Consider the following 17916-nt stretch of genomic DNA (forward strand, 5'->3'; position numbering starts at 1 on the left):
GTGCCATATTTGTGATATATTGATTTGTAGTCTAGCCAATCTCATTTATGTTTCTATGCTTTTTACTTTCTTTTGATGTGCTAGAATCACATATGATGTATGTGCTAGTCAGATGTGAAGTTGAAAAAAAAACATTAAAATTGACTGTCAATCAGCTGATCGATTGATTTCTTATTGGTAAAATTAAGCACTGTGTCCAATAATATGACTCAGTTACTTGAATAACCAACTATCTGTTTGAGCAGTGTATATAAAGTAATAGATATCTATTATGTAATGTGTGTATATATATATATTTTACATACATTATAAAACTTCTTTTGGTTATTTTTTAGTAAGATTAGAAACTTTAAAGAAACAAGAAAAAGAAAATTTTAATAATAACCATGATTCCAAGAATGAAACAATCATCAATTATCTATCCCAATACCAAATTGTAACAGTTGGGAACCCAAAGTGAACTCCAAATTATAAGTAATAAAAAATTACCATTATGACTAGCTACCTCTCTTTTGGTTTTAGTTCTAGTGATCCTGATGCTCAATATGTAATATTAGAAAATTTCAAAAAGTTGTTTTGTTTTGGCAAAGTTACTAAAAACTTACTAACAAAATATAGAGGATTTATAAACAAAAAACTTGGATTCTTTTTTAAACAAATGATTATGAACTGCCCTAATTCTCCCAAAATGCCAGCTTGGGTAAATGCAAGGAAAAATGAAACCTGTTGTTAAGTAAACTATACTATCCAATATTTTTTCTCTTATTTTCATTTATAAAACACTTGATCATGACTCATTTATATAATGCTTTACTGTTGACAAAGTACTTTTCATGTTTTATCTCAATTGATAATTGTCAAAAATGGCCTCAAATTTAATATAAATTTATTAATAACATTTATCTGGATATGAAATTCATTATGATTGAAATAAAAGTAAACAGAGGCACAGAGCTCTGAGCATGATCAATTTATTAGCAAAGCACAGATTTGCCAGTAATTAGGATCTCATTCTCCTCACCTAGCTAAGACCTTAAATGAGGACTGACAGTTCATTTTTATGAACAAAAGGAAGAGTGTTCAAAAGCTAGAGGGCAGCATTATGGAGGAGGAAAATAATGCAATTGCTTACAAAGTCAGAAACATCATAGATATTGGGGACAATGCAATTGGTTGGAAATTTGGAGTGAAGGGATAGCAGCAACCTTTCTTCTATCTTGTTGCTATGGAAAGCGACATGGCTAGTGAGTGTAACAGAGATAACAGACCATAGTTTCTTGAATAACATCCAGTGTTGCACAGATAACAGACTAGACTCTCTGGCATCCACCTGCATCCTTCAAGGATAATAGATTTCCTTGACACAAGAATAGAACAGTGATTAGCAGGAAAACTGAACTTCTCAATTTTATTTCAGGAAACTAAATTTTAACTTACAGGAAAGCTGAACTTCCAAACTTAACTCAGAGACACTTAGGTAGTTACGCACAATGTTGGTAGTGATACAGAATGAAATCAATTACAGAACTGAATCAGTTTTATTTTCTCAGTTTTCACTATGACTTAGCATTGAGATCTCATTTGTGTGTGAGTAGCACAGACCACAACTTAGCAATATCTTCTCCTGTGTGATTTTTATCTCTGTTTTTTTTTTTTGAAATGGACCATTGAAGGATATACTCGATGTTCTAGAGGCCATTTATTTTCTTAGGACAAAGGTGGTAAATGGTCTAGCAAGCTACTGATTTCATTCTTTTTGACTTAGCTGCCTTCTTTTCCAATCATTCCAATGATATCTTAAGCAGTTCCTTGCATTTCACCATTTTTGACATTATGCTTATACTCATTATATGTATTTCTACTGCCTTTTGAGTTTTCTGAAATTCTATCAGGACTAAAAATATAAGCTTTATGTTTTTTCCACATGCAACAACTCTGAAAGACCACTTGCTAAATTGTAGAAGTCCTTTCACCTATGACAATAGAATCAGTGCCCACACCTACCAAATCCAGGCCTTGAAGTTTTGAAATAGAAGTAATTTTAACTGATTACATAAGTAAATTCGTTCTATAGGATCTCATAGTATTATATTAGAGCTGGAACCAACTTTAGGCTTCATCTACTCAGGTGGCTCTAAATATTTTTTATTCAGCAAACCCCTTTTAACATCATTTTGAACCCTCAAGTTGATTTAATGTACTACTCATGATATTCTTTTAGATTTATTCATTAAGTGCTTACAGTAAATATATGAGACATTCTAGAAGAATGAGGAAGACTTCATATGTGTACTTAATTATCTGCAAGACATTTTCTTTATTTTACAAATTTTTGTTGGATATAAATAACATTAAGTGATCCTCCTAAAGCACCGTTCTGTCACCTCCCTAGTTAATAAATACCAGTGGCTCCCTATCACACACAGAATCAAATATAAATTCTTTGTTTGCCATCCAAAGCACTTCATAACTGGTCTCATTTCCCCCCATTTTTCTAGTCTTCTTACACATTACATCCACCTCCTTCCCCAACCTTGTGATAATGATATTGGACTTGCTGTTCTTCTAATAAGACACCATCTCCTAACTCTAGGCTGTCCTTCATGCCTGGGATATTCTTCATCCTCAGCTCTTTCTGCTGGATTCCTTGTCTTCTCAAGTCCCAGCTAAAAATCCCACCTTCTATATGAAACTTTTCTTGATCCCCTTTAATTTTATGTAGTCCCTCTTGACAATTTCCAGTTTCTCCTGTATACAGCTTGTTTCTGAATAGTCATTTGCAAGCTGGCCTCCTCCATAAGACTGTGAGCTCCTTGAAGGCAAAAATCAGTCTCTTTCCCTCTCTTTCCTTCTCCGTCTTCCTCTATCTCTTCCTTGCTCCCCCTTTTTCTCTTTTGGCCTTTCTTTGTGTCACTATCACTTACATGGTTGACACTTAATAAATTTTTATTGATAAGACTGGCTGTCTAAAACAAGTTATAACTAGAAGATGTTTAACATAATACAGTAATCACATATAAGCTTACTTTAAATGTTGGACAGTGATTTTCAATATTTGGATTAACACTAAATAAACAGTCTTAAATATAGTACTACATTGAGTTTATTTCTTTATTTTGATTAAAAACAAGATAAAGTGAAAATGCTGGCTCATACAAATATGTGGTAGAAAATGGTATGAGAATTTTACAAGCTCTCCTGATTAAAGATGTAAATTCATTTTTTATTTTTAGCTACCTAACCATTTGAAAAAGATTGTAATGTAAATTATCGCTTTCCTACTCATTAATGACATGCATAGTATTAAATGATTAATGTGGTTAATGTTAAATTGCATATATTCATTTTTTACCAGTGTTCATATATAATCTGACCTTCCTAAGGAAAGACTCTCCTGGTGTGACTGTCTTCTCATTTCCTACTGTCTACAATTCCCACAAAAACTCTATTGAATGACTGACCTTTGTTGACAACCAATTCATTTGTAAATCTTCCAGTTAAGAATGATTTTAAATCATAAAAAAGCCTTAAACTAATGAGAAAAACTTATTTTATACAAGATTGTAGTGGCCTATGTTTTCAAAATGGCTTGTATCGTGCATGCCCAGCAATCATGGTTTTCAAAAAGCCCCAATAAACTGCTGCTGCTTGTTGATGTTGGTAACATCTTGGCCATGTGATTACATAGTTGATTACAAGGAAACAAGAACTAGGAACCAGGGAGTTATTGCAGTGCATTGTACAGAGAATATGCTCATGTACCTGACCATCTATTGGGAATTGGTTTTTGAGTGAATGTTTCTGTGGCATTTTAGAAACGTATTGATGACAGGTTGTAAAACTATAAAAACGTTTCGTGCTTAGTAAGAAGTAGTTGCTGTAATTGCTGTATAGTCATCAGAATGGTTGTGCACGTGATCATGATGATCTTGAATTGCTGCAGTTCTTTATGTATTTGAAAAATCAAGCCTTAATGTGAGAAATTTGCTGTAAAATTTCCCTCCAGCTTTCTGCTTTCCTGTTAATTTTGATTGCATTGGTTTTGTTTTTGCAAAATTTAATATAATCAAAATTATCCACTTACATTTCGTAATACTGTATCTCTTGTTTGGTCATTCTCTTTTTCCTAGATTTGAGAGGGAAACTATTCCATGCCCCCCTCATTTATGTATGGTATCATCCTTCATGTCTAAATCATGTACCCATTTTGACCTTAGATTGGTATATGGTATGAGATGTTGGTCTATACCCAGTTTCTGCCATGTTTTCCAGAATTCCCAGCAATTTTATCAAATAGTCAGTTCTTGTCCCAAAAGCTTGGATCTTTGGGTTTATTAGATAGTAAATTACTGTGGTCATTTACTACTATGTGTAGTGTAGCTAATTTGTTTCACCGATTCCCCACTCTATTTCTTATCCAGTAACCAGTTGTTTTGATGATTACTGCTTTATAATACCATTTGAGATCAGGTATGGCCTGCATATGTTTGTTAAGGCCTCTACCATGCTAAAACAAACAAAAAACTTCATTGATTTTCTTAACTTCTTAGTGTAACTTCTGTTACTTTTTTCCATTTTCACTGTAAACTTTTAGGAAAAAAATCTTCAGTGCTTATTCTTTTCATACCACCAACTCATTTCTCATCGCCTCATAACCTGTCTTTTGACCATATCACTTGATTGAAAATTACCACTGAGTTCATGAATAACTTCATCATCTTTGACTTTTTTGAAGTATTTAAATATTAATCAGTCCTTGCTTCGAGATCTTTTTGCCTATTGGTTTCCAAGAAGCCAAAATGAACTATTTTTTCCCCTTTTGAATATATGTTTTGATTTCCTATGCTAGTCCTTCCGCCTGCTTTCTACTGGTTGAATTCTTATGTTCCTTAAAAAGCCTAATTCAAATGCTATCCACTTTATGAAACCTTCGCCTTAATTCCTCCACCCTACCATGTCTCTGCAAGTCAGTACTACCTTTTCCCAGAATTGGACCTCACATAGCACTTTGCACATACCTGTGTGGGACAAACCACAGGCTCAAAATAAACAAAAACAGAGGTGTCTCGGTTTTCTCAAGGTAGAAACAAAACAGAAGCTTTATTTGATCAAGTCTCGCGAGAATTGGGCATCTCCCACTACCAGGGTGGGATGGTAGTGCAGAGAGGCAAGGGGGAGAAGGGCAAGCAAGGGGATATATAACCTTGTACAAACAATTCTAAGAAATTCCACCCCTAGAGGCTGGACCCCTGTCCCTATTTTCTGGGACAGGTGGCCTCACAATCTATCCCAGAATAAGTTTATCCAGTACTAGCGGAGAAACTACAGAATTACCTTATAGGGAAATTTCAACATTAAGATGACGGCATGCGAGTAGTCTAGGGGAAGGGGAGAGGGGGAGACCACCTGATTTCCCTGAAATCATATGATTTACAGGAAAACGAAATTTAGGCCTAATGAGGTCTACATCCTAACTAAATTTGTACTATCTGAGTATTACCTTGCTTGATTTATTCATGGGAAGCTTTCACAAACAATCTTGTATCCCACACATACCTAATGTATTCTTCATGGTTTTTAAAAATTAAAATTACCTGTGGATATGGAGTCTCTGTCTCTACTAGGAATCATCTTGCCAGTGTTTTGTGTCATGAAGAGTAGATGTGCATCCTTCTAGGTAATTGGTCCCAAGGTGTGGAATAAAACAGTGTCTGAGAAACTAAAAATGAATATTACATGCAGAGCAGTGGAGAGTTGCATGGTGCTTGCAGAGGTGTTCACATGGGCAAACAGTTATCATGTAACCCCTGGTAAACATTAATCAAAGAGTGCTGTACTCATGCTTTTGTGGTATCAGAAGAAAGTGAGAGCTAAACGAACCCCATTGGTAAACTGATGGAAGTACACGTGCAAAAGTCTTACAGGATGGGCAAGTCTTACTCATGGGTTGTAATAAGCATAATTGGAAGAATGAGATTACAGCTACATTTTTGTATCCAAGGACACAGGTTTTATACCTGGTCTTATATAAATGAAATTTTGTTTTGAGGAAATTTAGTTACAACTAATTTAGCTCATTCTTTGGGTCTTGGTAAGGAAGATTTTTGCATTAACTGTGATCTGTGGATCTGAAATATCACTGCGGGGTGGGTGGGGACGGGGAGGTATTCCTTACCCAATTTCATTTTCTTATCCTATGGGACTCTTTCCCATCTCCTGTGAATACTCTAAGGAGGATTTTGTAGCACAGCATCATACTCCATTCTCTGTTGAAGGTGCCTTTTCTCATCAAGGCTTTTCTACTTGTATCTCTGATCTGAACCCCAGCTGGTCTACTCCAGCAGACAGCCCCCATGACCATCCCTCCTTTTCTTTCCTTTTCAGCGTCTTACTATCTACTGCCTCATTTTTGCTGCATACAGTTCAACATTCTTATGTGTTTCTTTCATCTTCTCTATGATAACCTATCTCCCCTTTACAGAAAAGTAGAAAAACAACCCACCTAAACTTACTGTCTCCACTTCCTCTCCTGTTGCTTCTTAGCCCTTTGAGTTCTAACTTCTGACATCATTCGCATGGAGTTCCTGTCTTCAGAGTTATTGATACTGTCTTTTTTTGAGTTTTTTAATTAATTTTCTTTATTACTTCCCTAGTATATTCCGACCTCCAATTAATAGAAAACCATCCCTTATAAGAAAGAAAATAAGAAAAAGAATTTCAGCAAAATTAACCAACATTGAAAGTCTGACATGCTATTTTCCATGCCTACAATCCCCCATCTATGCAGAGAAACTGGGAGAGATACCTTATATCTCTTCTTTGGATCAAATGTGTTCATGATAACTTTACAGTATTAGCTTTGTTTTGATGTTTTTCTTTCAGTTTGTATTATCGTAGTCGTATATATTGTTTGTTGTTTTTCTTTCAGTTTGTATTATCGTAGTCGTATATATTGTCTTCGTGATTCTTCAATTATTATCTTCCATCATTTCCTATGTCTTATGACACTCTATATTCTTATTACTGATTTTTTTCTTATAGCACAATTCCATTTCATTTATGTATCATAAATTATTTAGCCATTCATTTGATGAGTATCTACTTTGTTTCTAATTCTTTGCTACTACAACTAGAAGTTCTATAGATATTTCAATGTGTATAGCACCTTTCTGTTTATCTTTGACCTCTTTGGGATCTTCTTCCAGTAGAAATTTGATCCAAAGCATTGGATCTCCCTTTTTCATCCAGACTGGAAGTGCAGTGGACATTCATCTATGAGCTCAGTCTCACTGAAGATCAGCACAGAAGCTTTAACACGATCCATTTCTGATTGAGGCTGGTTAATTCAGTCCTCCTTAGGTGTAGCCTGGTTCCCTTCTTTCTCCCCTCCCACTCAAAATGTTGGTACTAGATTTAAGGCAGATACACCATTGACTTTAGCCCACTGAAGCTCAGAACTCAAGCAATTTACCAGCCTCAGGGTCCACATTAGAGGAGATTATAGGCATGTGCCACCAAGTCCAGCTAGGTAGTGAATTCTTTTTTAATTTGTTTTTCAAATGAAGATCTGTCTTCTTTCCCCCATGCCCCTCTCCCCATTCCCATTTGAGAAAGCAAGCAAAACAAATTCTCAAGTTGGCCATCTTAAAAAAAGAAAGTCTCATTCTGCACTCTCAGTTCATCACCTCTTTATCAGGGAGAGGTAGGTAGCCTTTTTTTTCCACGAGTCTTCTGGAATTATCATTGGGTCATTGTGTTCATCAGAGTTCCTGCAGCTTTCAAAGTTGATTGTCATTATGGTATTATAAATTGTTATTCTAGATCTGCTTATTTCAGTCTGTTTTAGTTCACACAAGTCTTCCCAGGTTTCTCTGAAACAGTCCCTTTCATTATTTCTTATAGCACAAAAGTTTTCCATCACAGTCATATATTTGTTTACCCATTCTGCCCATTGATGTCCCCTCCTCCCCCAGTTTCCAATTCTTTGCTACCATAAAAAGAGCTGCTATAAATATTCTTTTTTTGCATGTGGATTATTTTCTTCTTTCTTTGTTCTCTTTGGATTACGGATCTATTTGACCTGTTGCTAGGTCAAACAAAAGTTACATAGTTTAATAGCCTTTTAGGTGTTACTTTCCAGATTGGGTAGACCAGTTCACAATTCCACCAACAGTGCACTAATGTACCTGTTTCCCACAGCCGTTCTAGCATTTGTTATTTTCCTTTTTTGTTAACTTTGACAATCTAATGAGTACGAGGTAGAATCTCAAAACTGTTTTAATATTCATTTTTCTAATCATATTTTAGGGAAGAGGAAAAAAATAGTGAGAAATAGCCTAAAAAACTAGAAATGGAAAGTTTTGATATTTAATGAGTAAAAGGACACTTACTACTAAATTAGTTTGTATTTTAAATAAATTAACAATCAGCCCATATGTTTCATCTTGTGTTTGATGTTAACCTAAATTTTTTTGCTCTTAAAAAATCTCACTCATCCCTTGGTTGCTTAAACACCCCCCCCCCCCCCCCCAACTCATGCCTTCATTCTTGAAATTGCATTATTTGAAGACAGAGAAAGGCAGTTAATAGGAAGAATTGATACCAACTGCTTGTAGATAAGATAAATATACTGGATAAAATACAGATTGTCCCTTAGGGAAGGCACTATTAAGCATATATTAAGCACCTACTATGTGCCAGGCACTGTGCTAAGCTTCTTGTAGAAGGTGAGATTTTAGCTAGAACTTGAAGCAACCCAGAGAAATCAGGAGACAGATTAAAAAAAAGAGCATTCCATACTACATTTGTGAGATGGTGAGGGCCTGTACCAGATTGGTTAACAGTGTCAGAGGAAAATAAAAGCATTTCATTTTAATGTTTGAAGGTAGTGAAAAAATCTTGAAATCAAATTTCTTAAAGGATTTAGAACACTTAAGTGTACTCTTACTCTAATGAAATCTAATGTTATGTTTGCCATGTAAAAATGGAACTAAATTTAAGCCAGGTAATATGTCTTTGGAAAAATGGACATAACATTAATAATTCAGAATGAATTAGACTAAAACATAAAAGTAGTGAGATGTGATCAAATAGTATTTTAAATTAATTTGGTATATTTATTTTTGTAAGGGCCGTGGTTCCAAGTTTCTGGGTATTCTATAACTGCTACTTTTAGGTTGTCCACAAATAATCTTTCAAAGCCTAACTCAGTGCTAAGGGCAAAAGGGAATACTTGTGAATGAAAAACCTTCTGGTAGCTTCCTGTTTTAACTGATGTGCTGACCAGCTGCTGAATCAAAAGTACTGCAGCCGTTGCCATCACTCCCTCAGTTTTCCTGGCCTTGTTGCCTTGCCATATGCAATTTCTAGTTTTCTAGTGTAACTTCATGGAGAACACAAGTGGTGATAGATGTGTATGTATGTGTGTGTGTGTGTGTGTGTGTATACATATATGTAAAATTCTTTGTATACTTTATCATTTCTTTGTCTGGAAGCAGATAGCACTTTATATGTCTTTTGTAGTTAATTTTAGTATTTGCAATAGTCAAAACCTATTTGCTGAGTTGTTCTTAAAACAATATCGTTACTGTATACAAAGTTCTCTTGGTTCTGCTCATTTTACTCTTCATTATTTTGGGCAGATTATCCATATTTTTCTAAAATCATTGAACTCATCATTGCTTATAGCATAGTAGTATTCCATCAGAATCATATACCACAACTTGTTCAGCCATTCTTCAATTGATGGGCATCCCTGCAATTCCCACTTCTTTGCTACCGAAAGAGAGCTGCCATAAGTATTTTAGAACATGTAGATATAGGTTCTTTTCCCTAGTAGTGGTATTGCTTGGATCTAAGGGTATGGGCAACTCAATAACTTTTTACTTTTTAAAAATTTAGATGCTATAGTATTTGGTGCATATAGGTTGAATATTGATACTGCTTCATTGTCTGTGGTACCTTTTATCAAAGTGTAGTTACCCTGTTTATTTCTTTTTTGATTAAGTCTTATTTTAGCTTAACTCTATCCCAAGATCAAAATTGCTACCCCTGCCTTTTTTTATCAGCTGAAGTCTAATAAATTCTACTCCAACCCTTCATTTTAACTCCATGTGTATCTCTTATTCTTGAATGTATTTCTTGTAAGTAACATATTGTTGGATTTTGATTTTTTTAAATCCATTCTGCTATCCATTTCTGTTTTATGATGGAGTTTATCCCATTCAAAGTTACAATTACTTACTATTTGTGAATTTCCCTCCATCTTACTTTTATTCACTATTGTTCTTCTCAGCTACTCTTTTTATCCAATCCCTGTTACCTTATCTCCGTTTACCCTCCTTTATTCTACCCACCCCTCTAAAAGTCCCCCCTCCTGCCCTGTCCCCCAGTTCTTTCACCTCTCCAGACTTCTATAACCCTTCAGATGTACATATTGTTTCCTCTTCAATGTAGATGAGAGTGAAGTTTCAACATTATCAGCCTTCTACCCCAAACTGCTTCCTCTGTAGCACTTTTTCCACTCATCCCATCATACACAATTCAGTCCCAACCTTTCTTTCAAACTTCCTTCGTAATGATGACAGTTTTAAGAATATTGATGACATTTTCATATATAATAATTAAACAGTTTGACCTTAATGAGTCCCTTATAATTGTCTTCAGTGTTTTCCTTATATTCTGGATCTTTTATATCGAATTTTTCGTTGAGTTCTGGTCTTTTTGTCAAAAATGCTTAAAAGTCTTTTCAGTTCATCAGATGTCCTCTTTTTTTTCTTTGCTTCTTTTTTTCTTTCCTTTTCCTTTCTTCTTTCCTTCCTTCCTTCCTTCCTTTTCAAAATAATACTAAGTGTTTGATGGGTAAATTATTCTTGGTTAAAACCTCAGCTCTTTTGCTCTTTAAAATATAATATTCCACAGTCTTTTGGTGTAGAAGCTGCTAGGTCTTGTAAAGTCCCGACTATATTTCTCCAGTATTCAGTTGTTTTATTCTTGTTGCTTGTAATATTTTCTCTTTACCTGGGAGTTTTGGAACTTGGCTATGATATTCTTGTAAGTTTTCCTGGATTTCTTTCAGGTGGCGAACAATAGATTTTTATCTTTTTCCACTTTACCCTCTTGTTCTAGAACGTCAGGACAATTTTCCTTAATGATTTCTTGTACTGTTATATCCAGATTCTTTTTTTGAGCATAACTTTCAGGTAATCCAACAGTTCTTATATTGTCTTTCCTATGATCTGTTCTCTAGTTGTTTTTCTGATGAGGTGTTTTCTTCTATTTTTTCTAGTTTTATTATCTCCTGGTATCTTAGGACATCATTCAATTCTTCCCCAATTCTAGTTTTCAAGGAGTTATTTTCGTCTTTAAGATTTTGGACTTCCTTTTCCAATTGGTTTAACTTTCTTTTCATAATTTTCTTGGATTACTTTTATTTTTTTTTCTAGATTTTCTTCAGTCTCTCTTGTTTGATTTTTTAATTCCTTTTAAGTTTTTTCACGAACTCTTTTTTGGCCTTCTGACCATTTGATATTACTCTTGGGTGTAGGATTGGCTTTTTTTTTTTTAACCTCACTGTCTTCCTCTGAACATGAACCCAGATCTTCTTTTGCACCATATTAGCTATCTGTGGTCAAGTTCTTTTCCTTCTTCCGTTGCTTTCTCACTTTTATTTTTATTTTGTTTTATTTTTAAAAGTTTAATATTATAATCATGTATTAATGCTGAGTTGTGGGTAATGTTGCCTCAGGTCTCATGTCCTTTTTTTTGTTTGTTTGTTTTTTAATTTAATTTATTTAATATATTTAGTTTTCAGCATTGATTTTCACAAGAGTTTGAATTACAAATTTTCTCCCTGTTTCTACCCTCCCACCCACTCCAAGATGGCATACATTCTGGTTGCCCTGTTCCCCAGTCAGCCCTCCCTTCTGTCACCCCACTCCCCTCCCATCCCCCTTTCCCTTCTTCTCTTGTAGGGCAAGATAAATTTCTGTGCCCCATTGCCTGTGTATCTCATGCAAAAACTTTTTTTTTTTGTTTTTGAACGTCTGTTTTTAAAACTTTTGAGTTCCAAATTCTCTCCCCTCTTCCCTCCCCGTAAACCCTCCCAAAGAAGGCAAGCAATTCAACATAGGCCACATGCGTATCATTATGTAAATCCCTTCCACAATATTCATGTTGTGAAAGATTAACTATGTTTTGCTTCTTCCTAACCTATCCCCCTTTATTCAGTTTTCTCCCTTGACCCTGTCTCTTTTCAAAAGTACTTGTTTTTGATTACCTCCTTCCCCATCTGCCCTCCCTTTTATCGTCCCCCCTTTTTTATCTTCTTCTTCCTTCTTTCCTGTGGGGTAAGATACCCAATTGAGTGTGTATGGTATTCCCTCCTCAGGTCAGATCTGATAAGAGCAAGATTTACTCATTCCCCCTCACCTGCCCCCTCTTCCCTTCCTACAGAACCGATTTTTCTTGCCACTTTTATGCGAGATAATTTACCCCATTCTATCTCTCCCTTTCTCCCTCTCTCAATATATTCCTCTCTTACCCCTTATCCCTTAATTTGATTTTATTTTTTTAGATATCTTCCCTTCATATTCAACTCACCCTGTGCCCTCTGTGTGTATGTGTATATACATATATATATACACACATACACACATATATACACACCTACATATATACATACATTGACACATACATATGTGTACATATATACATACACATATGTATGTACATATATGCATATTCCTTTCAGCTACGATGATACTGAGGTCTCATGAATCATACGCATCATCTTTCCATATAGGAATGTAAACAAAGCAGTTCAACTTTAGTAAGTCCCTTATGATTTCTCTTTCTTGTTTACCTTTTCATGCTTCTCTTGATTCTTGTGTTTGAAAGTCAAATTTTCTGTTCAGCTCTGGTCTTTTCACTGAGAAAGCTTGAAAGTCCTCTATTTTGTTGAAAGTCTATATTTTGCCTTGGGGCATGATACTCAGTTTTGCTAGGTAGGTGATTCTTGGTATTAATCCTAGCTCCATTGACCTCTGGAATATCATATTCCAAGCCCTTCAGTCCCTCAATATGGAAGCTGCCAGATCCTGTGTTATCCTGATTGTTTTAACACAATACTGAAATTGTTTCTTTCTGGCTGCTTGCAGTATTTTCTCCTTGACCTGGGAGTTCTGGAATTTGGCCACAATATTCCTAGGAGTTTTCTTTTTGGGATCTTTTTGAGGAGGTGATCTGTGGATTCTTTCAATTTCTGTGTTACCCTCTGGCTCTAGAGTATCAGGGCAGTTCTCCTTGATAATTTCTGGAAAGATGATATCTAGGCTCTTTTTTTGATCATGGCTTTCAGGTAGTCCAATAATTTTTAAATTATCTCTCCTGGATCTATTTTCCAGGTCCGTGGTTTTTCCAGTGAGATATTTCACATTGTCTTCCACTTTTTCACTCCTTTGGTTCTGTTTTATAATATCTTGATTTCTCATAAAGTCACTAGCTTCCACTTGCTCCAGTCTAATTTTTAAGGTGGTATTTTCTTCAGTGGTCTTTTGGACCTCCTTTTCCATTTGTCTAATTCTGCCTTTCAAGGCATTCTTCTCCTCATTGTCTTTGTTGAGCTATTCTTTAAGGTGTTATTTTCTTCAGTATTGTTTTGGGTCTCTTTTAGCAAGTCATTGCCTTGTTTTTCATATTTTTCTTGCATCACTCTCATTTCTCTTCCCAATTTTTCCTCTACTTCTCTAACTTGCTTTTCCAAATCCTTTTTGAGCTCTTCCATGGCCTGAGCCCAGTGCATGTTTTTCTTGGGGGCTTTTGATGTAGGCCCTTTGACTTTGTTGACTTCTTGCTGTATGTTTTGGTGGTCTTTGTCACCAAAGAAAGATTCCAAAGTCTGAGACTGAATCTGAGTGCGTTTTTGCTGCCTGGCCATGTTCCCAGCCAACTTACTTGACTCTTGAGTTTTTCAGCAGGGTATGACTGCTTGTAGAGTAAAGAGTACTTTGTTCCAAGCTTGAGGGGATTTGCTGTTAATTTCAGAGTTAAGCCAGCTCTGCCACCACAGCACTCCTCCTTCCTCAAGAACCACCAACTGGGACCTGATGCAAATCTTCAGCAGGCTCTTCACTCCTGCTCTGATCTGCCACTTAATTTCTCCCACCAGGTGGGCCTGGGGCTGAAAGTAACTGCAGCTGTAGTTCTGTAGCTGCACCTCCCCTGCTGTCCCTGGGGCAGTGGCCAAACCACAAACTCTGTCCCCCGCAGCTTTTCCCACTCACCTTCTCTGTTGTCTTTGGTGTTTGAGGGTTGAGAAGTCTGGTAACTGCCGCAGCTCACTGGTTCAGGGTCCTAGGGCTTGTTCTGCCCGGCTCCTGGTCTGGTTGGTCCTGAAGCCGCCTGCGCTGGGCTCCGCTCCTCTCCGCTTGGTGCATGATAGACCTCATCCAGTGACCATTCAGGGTGTCCTGGGCTGGATCCCTGCTTCCCTCTGCTATTTTGTGGGTTCTGCAGTTCTAGAATTTGTTCAGAGCCATTTTTTACAGGTTTTTGGAGGGACCTGGCAGGGAGCTCATGCAAGTCCCTGCTTTCCAGCTGCCATCTTGGCTCCGCCCCCTCTCATGTCCTTCTTACTGTTATTTTCCGAATTCCATCCGGAGTGCCCCAAGCTCAGGCGTTCCTCTCCTCCCCACAAGAGACAGTTGGGGCCCCCAGTCATGCTGTCCTGAAGTTCTTGCTCCTTGTAGTACCACACTCACTGGGTGTGAGCTCGCTCCTCCTTGCCCACAGCAGCCTCGCATCAAGTGTGGTCAGCACTGCTAGGTTTGGTTGCCAGAAACTGGAGGTGGAGGGGTGGAGGATTTAGGGGTCCTTCAGTCTTCCCCTACCGAACAGTAGATGAAAGTTTGTGAGGTGAAACTTCTTGTTGCTGTGAGTGAGGTAAAAGTTAAATTGAAATTTCTTGAGTCCTAGTCTGCTTCCCAAGGAGCTGTTCCCAGGGCCTGCTCTTTTTTGATTCAGTGGGGTCACCCTGGAGGTGTTTATACTTCACTTATACCAAACCTCAGCCCCTAGAGTCTTTCCTGGTGTCCTCTCAAGTTGGTCTTAGGAGGACAGCTGCTTTACTCCTTTAATTTTGCTGCTTTGTGTTCATTTTGTGGCGTTTTTCTGTCTTTTTGTGGAAGAAATATGGAGAGACTGGAAATTCCCTAGCTAGTCCTCCATCTTCCCAGAATGTAATCCCCTTATCAACTTCTAATAATAGTTCCTTAGAGTGGCAGAACAAGAGCAAAGATAGTAATAGTTTTCCTAATCACTTAAGTATTTTTAGTTCATTTTTGGGAAAGAACTTTCATCTTGGTTCTTCATATTGAGCTTTCTGTAATTTCCACCATGAGACAAATTCTAATATAATCAGCCACTCTGTTTCAGTAATGTCTTGTCTCTTTAACTCTTTAGATATAGGAATATTTATGTTGGAATTACTTTGAGTTTCCGTTAACATAATAAGCAGCTACCTACATGATTATAGTGAAATATGTTCCTATTAAAGCATATTTAATGTAATCTTTTCATTATCTTTTGCAGTTGGAGTAATACGATGCCCAATATGCCGCCAGGAATGCAGACAGATAGATCTTGTTGATAATTACTTTGTGAAAGATACATCTGAGGCACCTAGCAGTTCTGATGAAAAATCTGAACAGGTAGGTTAATTGCTTTATTTCCTTTCTCCCTCATATTTTAATTGTGATATTTAAAAAATTCAAGACATAATTTCTGTGTATTTAATCATTTGATAAGAAGGTTAGCATGTTTGTTAATTAAAAAAAGGTCAGTGGTACTTTTGAGTGCCAAAGACCCTTCGTAGTGGTGGGCTCAAAGTTTATTTGACCTTGGAAGAGTGGGTGTTCGTGAGGATGGCAATCAACTCTGATTGGTTAACAGTTATTGAGAGAATGAATATTGCAATGAGGAGCTGAGCTATGAGGGTCTTGAGATATGTTTTGGATCACCTAAGTCTTGTTCAAAGAGACTTAGCAATTTCCATTATCACCTCTCTGATAGGAGAGAGAATCCACATTTTCTGAGACCTATCTGAGTAAATACAATGAGCAGGAATCCATTCATTAGCCTAAACTTAGAATTTCTTTTACTGTCTTTGAGAAAGATTTCCCATACTGGTATATTTATGGATGAGGGAGTAGAAAAGAGAAAAAACCTTGGTCTTTATTCAGTAATTGGTTATCAATAAAAGAGAGAAATGATCATCTGTCAACCAAAAGGTAAAGATTGACTGTATTTGTATCATATGTGGCTAATTTCATGAGTGTGTGGGACAAAAACTAAACACCCCAAATTAAATTAAACTCAGAGGCTACTCAAATAGAAAGTAATTTTATTACGATCCAGCGGGGGAAAGGGGGAGGTCTCCAAACAGATAGGAAAATTGGTAGAGAGAGGCGGGGTCCAGAGGGCAGAACTTGAGCTTTATACCCTAAGGTAAACAACCCCCCCACATCAGCACTGGCCTTTCTCTCATTGGTGGAGTCCCGGCTCACAATTCTCGTAAGAACTCTAACCCAGGTACAAGGAACAAGGAAGCGCTAATTGAGCCAATGACAATTCTTAAGAATTATCCTTATTTGGCGAGGTTCGTGCTGAGCTGGTAGTGGGGAGAAAGTGGGTCCGGATTCTCTCAGTTCTGGATTCCTATAGGTCAGGTGATTCCTTAGTAACTCCCCCAAGACTTAGGCCTAGCTGTCAGTCAGAAGCCCTGAGCCATGCTGTCCCCTCAACTCACAGAAGGGCTGAGATCCAGATTCCATGAGAGGGCTTCACTATGTGTGGGACAATAGTTCCCCCAAAATGAAATAACAATCAAAGGTCTCTCAAGGTAAAGACAGAGGCTTTATTTTCAAGTCTCGGCGCAAGAACTGGCATCTGGGCATCGCCTACTCCTGGGCGGAATGGGGTAGGGAGGCCAGTTATAGAGAGCAGACAGGAAGTTTATATACCCCTTGAAGATAATTCTAAGATCCCCTAAGATCCCCTTAAGAAATGCCCCTAAAACCCCCTTACAAAACAATGCTAAGAAATGCCCCTAAAGCCCCCTTACAAAACAATTCTAAGAAAAACCCCAAAGTCTGGACCTCTGTCCCCCCTGGTGGGGATAATTGACCTTCCCATTTTTGAAACAAGGAAAGATTCTTAATCTAACACCTTAACCCCAAACTAAAAGATAGCAGTTATAGACATGATGCAGGATGTGGGTATATATGGTATATGTGCAAGTTTAAGTGGGGAGAAGTGGGGTTAACTTTGAACTTTATGATATAGCTCAGGCTTTATGGAGGCTAAAATATTAAGTATCCTTTTCCTTAAGTGAGAGACTTTCAGCCATTCCACTCAACCATCTCACTCAATGAGACATATAGTGTCTTAGAATTAAAGCTGTAAGAAAAGTCACATTCAACATTCATAGACATACTCAAAAGAGTTTTATGTTATAACAATATTTATATTTTATATTATAATAATAACACTGTTAAAAGGAACAACTTTGATCAGTGCATTGATGAACAGTGATTTCAGAGGAATAATGATGAAAAAGCTGCTGCCCAGTTCCTGACAGAGGTGATATAATAAATATGCAGAATGAGATTAGTTTTTGGTCTTATCAAATGTGAGAATTTGTGTTACTTAACTATGCATATTTGTTACAAGGGTCTTGTTTTACTTTTTTCTTTTCCCCAGAAGGGGTTTGAAGATTTGAAGGAGAGAAAGTAAATCAGTGCTAATTGGAAAAAAGATAAAATTTGGTTAAAAAGATGGAGCACATAATTAGCTCAAATTTCTTTGCCAATTATACCAGGGAGGAAATCTCAATATATGACAAAGGTACATGCTAAAATC

The 17916-nt window shown here is 36.8% G+C and overlaps 1 protein-coding gene across 2 annotated transcripts in view; it reads left to right on the forward strand.

Annotated features, from left to right (window-relative positions):
- Positions 1-17916, forward strand: part of TRIM33 (tripartite motif containing 33) — a 178393-nt gene that overhangs the window by 68679 nt on the left and 91798 nt on the right. For both annotated transcript variants that reach the window (XM_036766207.1, XM_036766208.1), the window contains exon 2: positions 15589-15707. In XM_036766207.1, the coding sequence (XP_036622102.1) occupies positions 15589-15707 (119 nt within the window). The remainder of the gene's footprint in view (positions 1-15588; positions 15708-17916) is intronic.

Source organism: Trichosurus vulpecula, chromosome 7, assembly GCF_011100635.1.
Source record: "Trichosurus vulpecula isolate mTriVul1 chromosome 7, mTriVul1.pri, whole genome shotgun sequence".
Taxonomy (NCBI): domain Eukaryota; kingdom Metazoa; phylum Chordata; class Mammalia; order Diprotodontia; family Phalangeridae; genus Trichosurus; species Trichosurus vulpecula.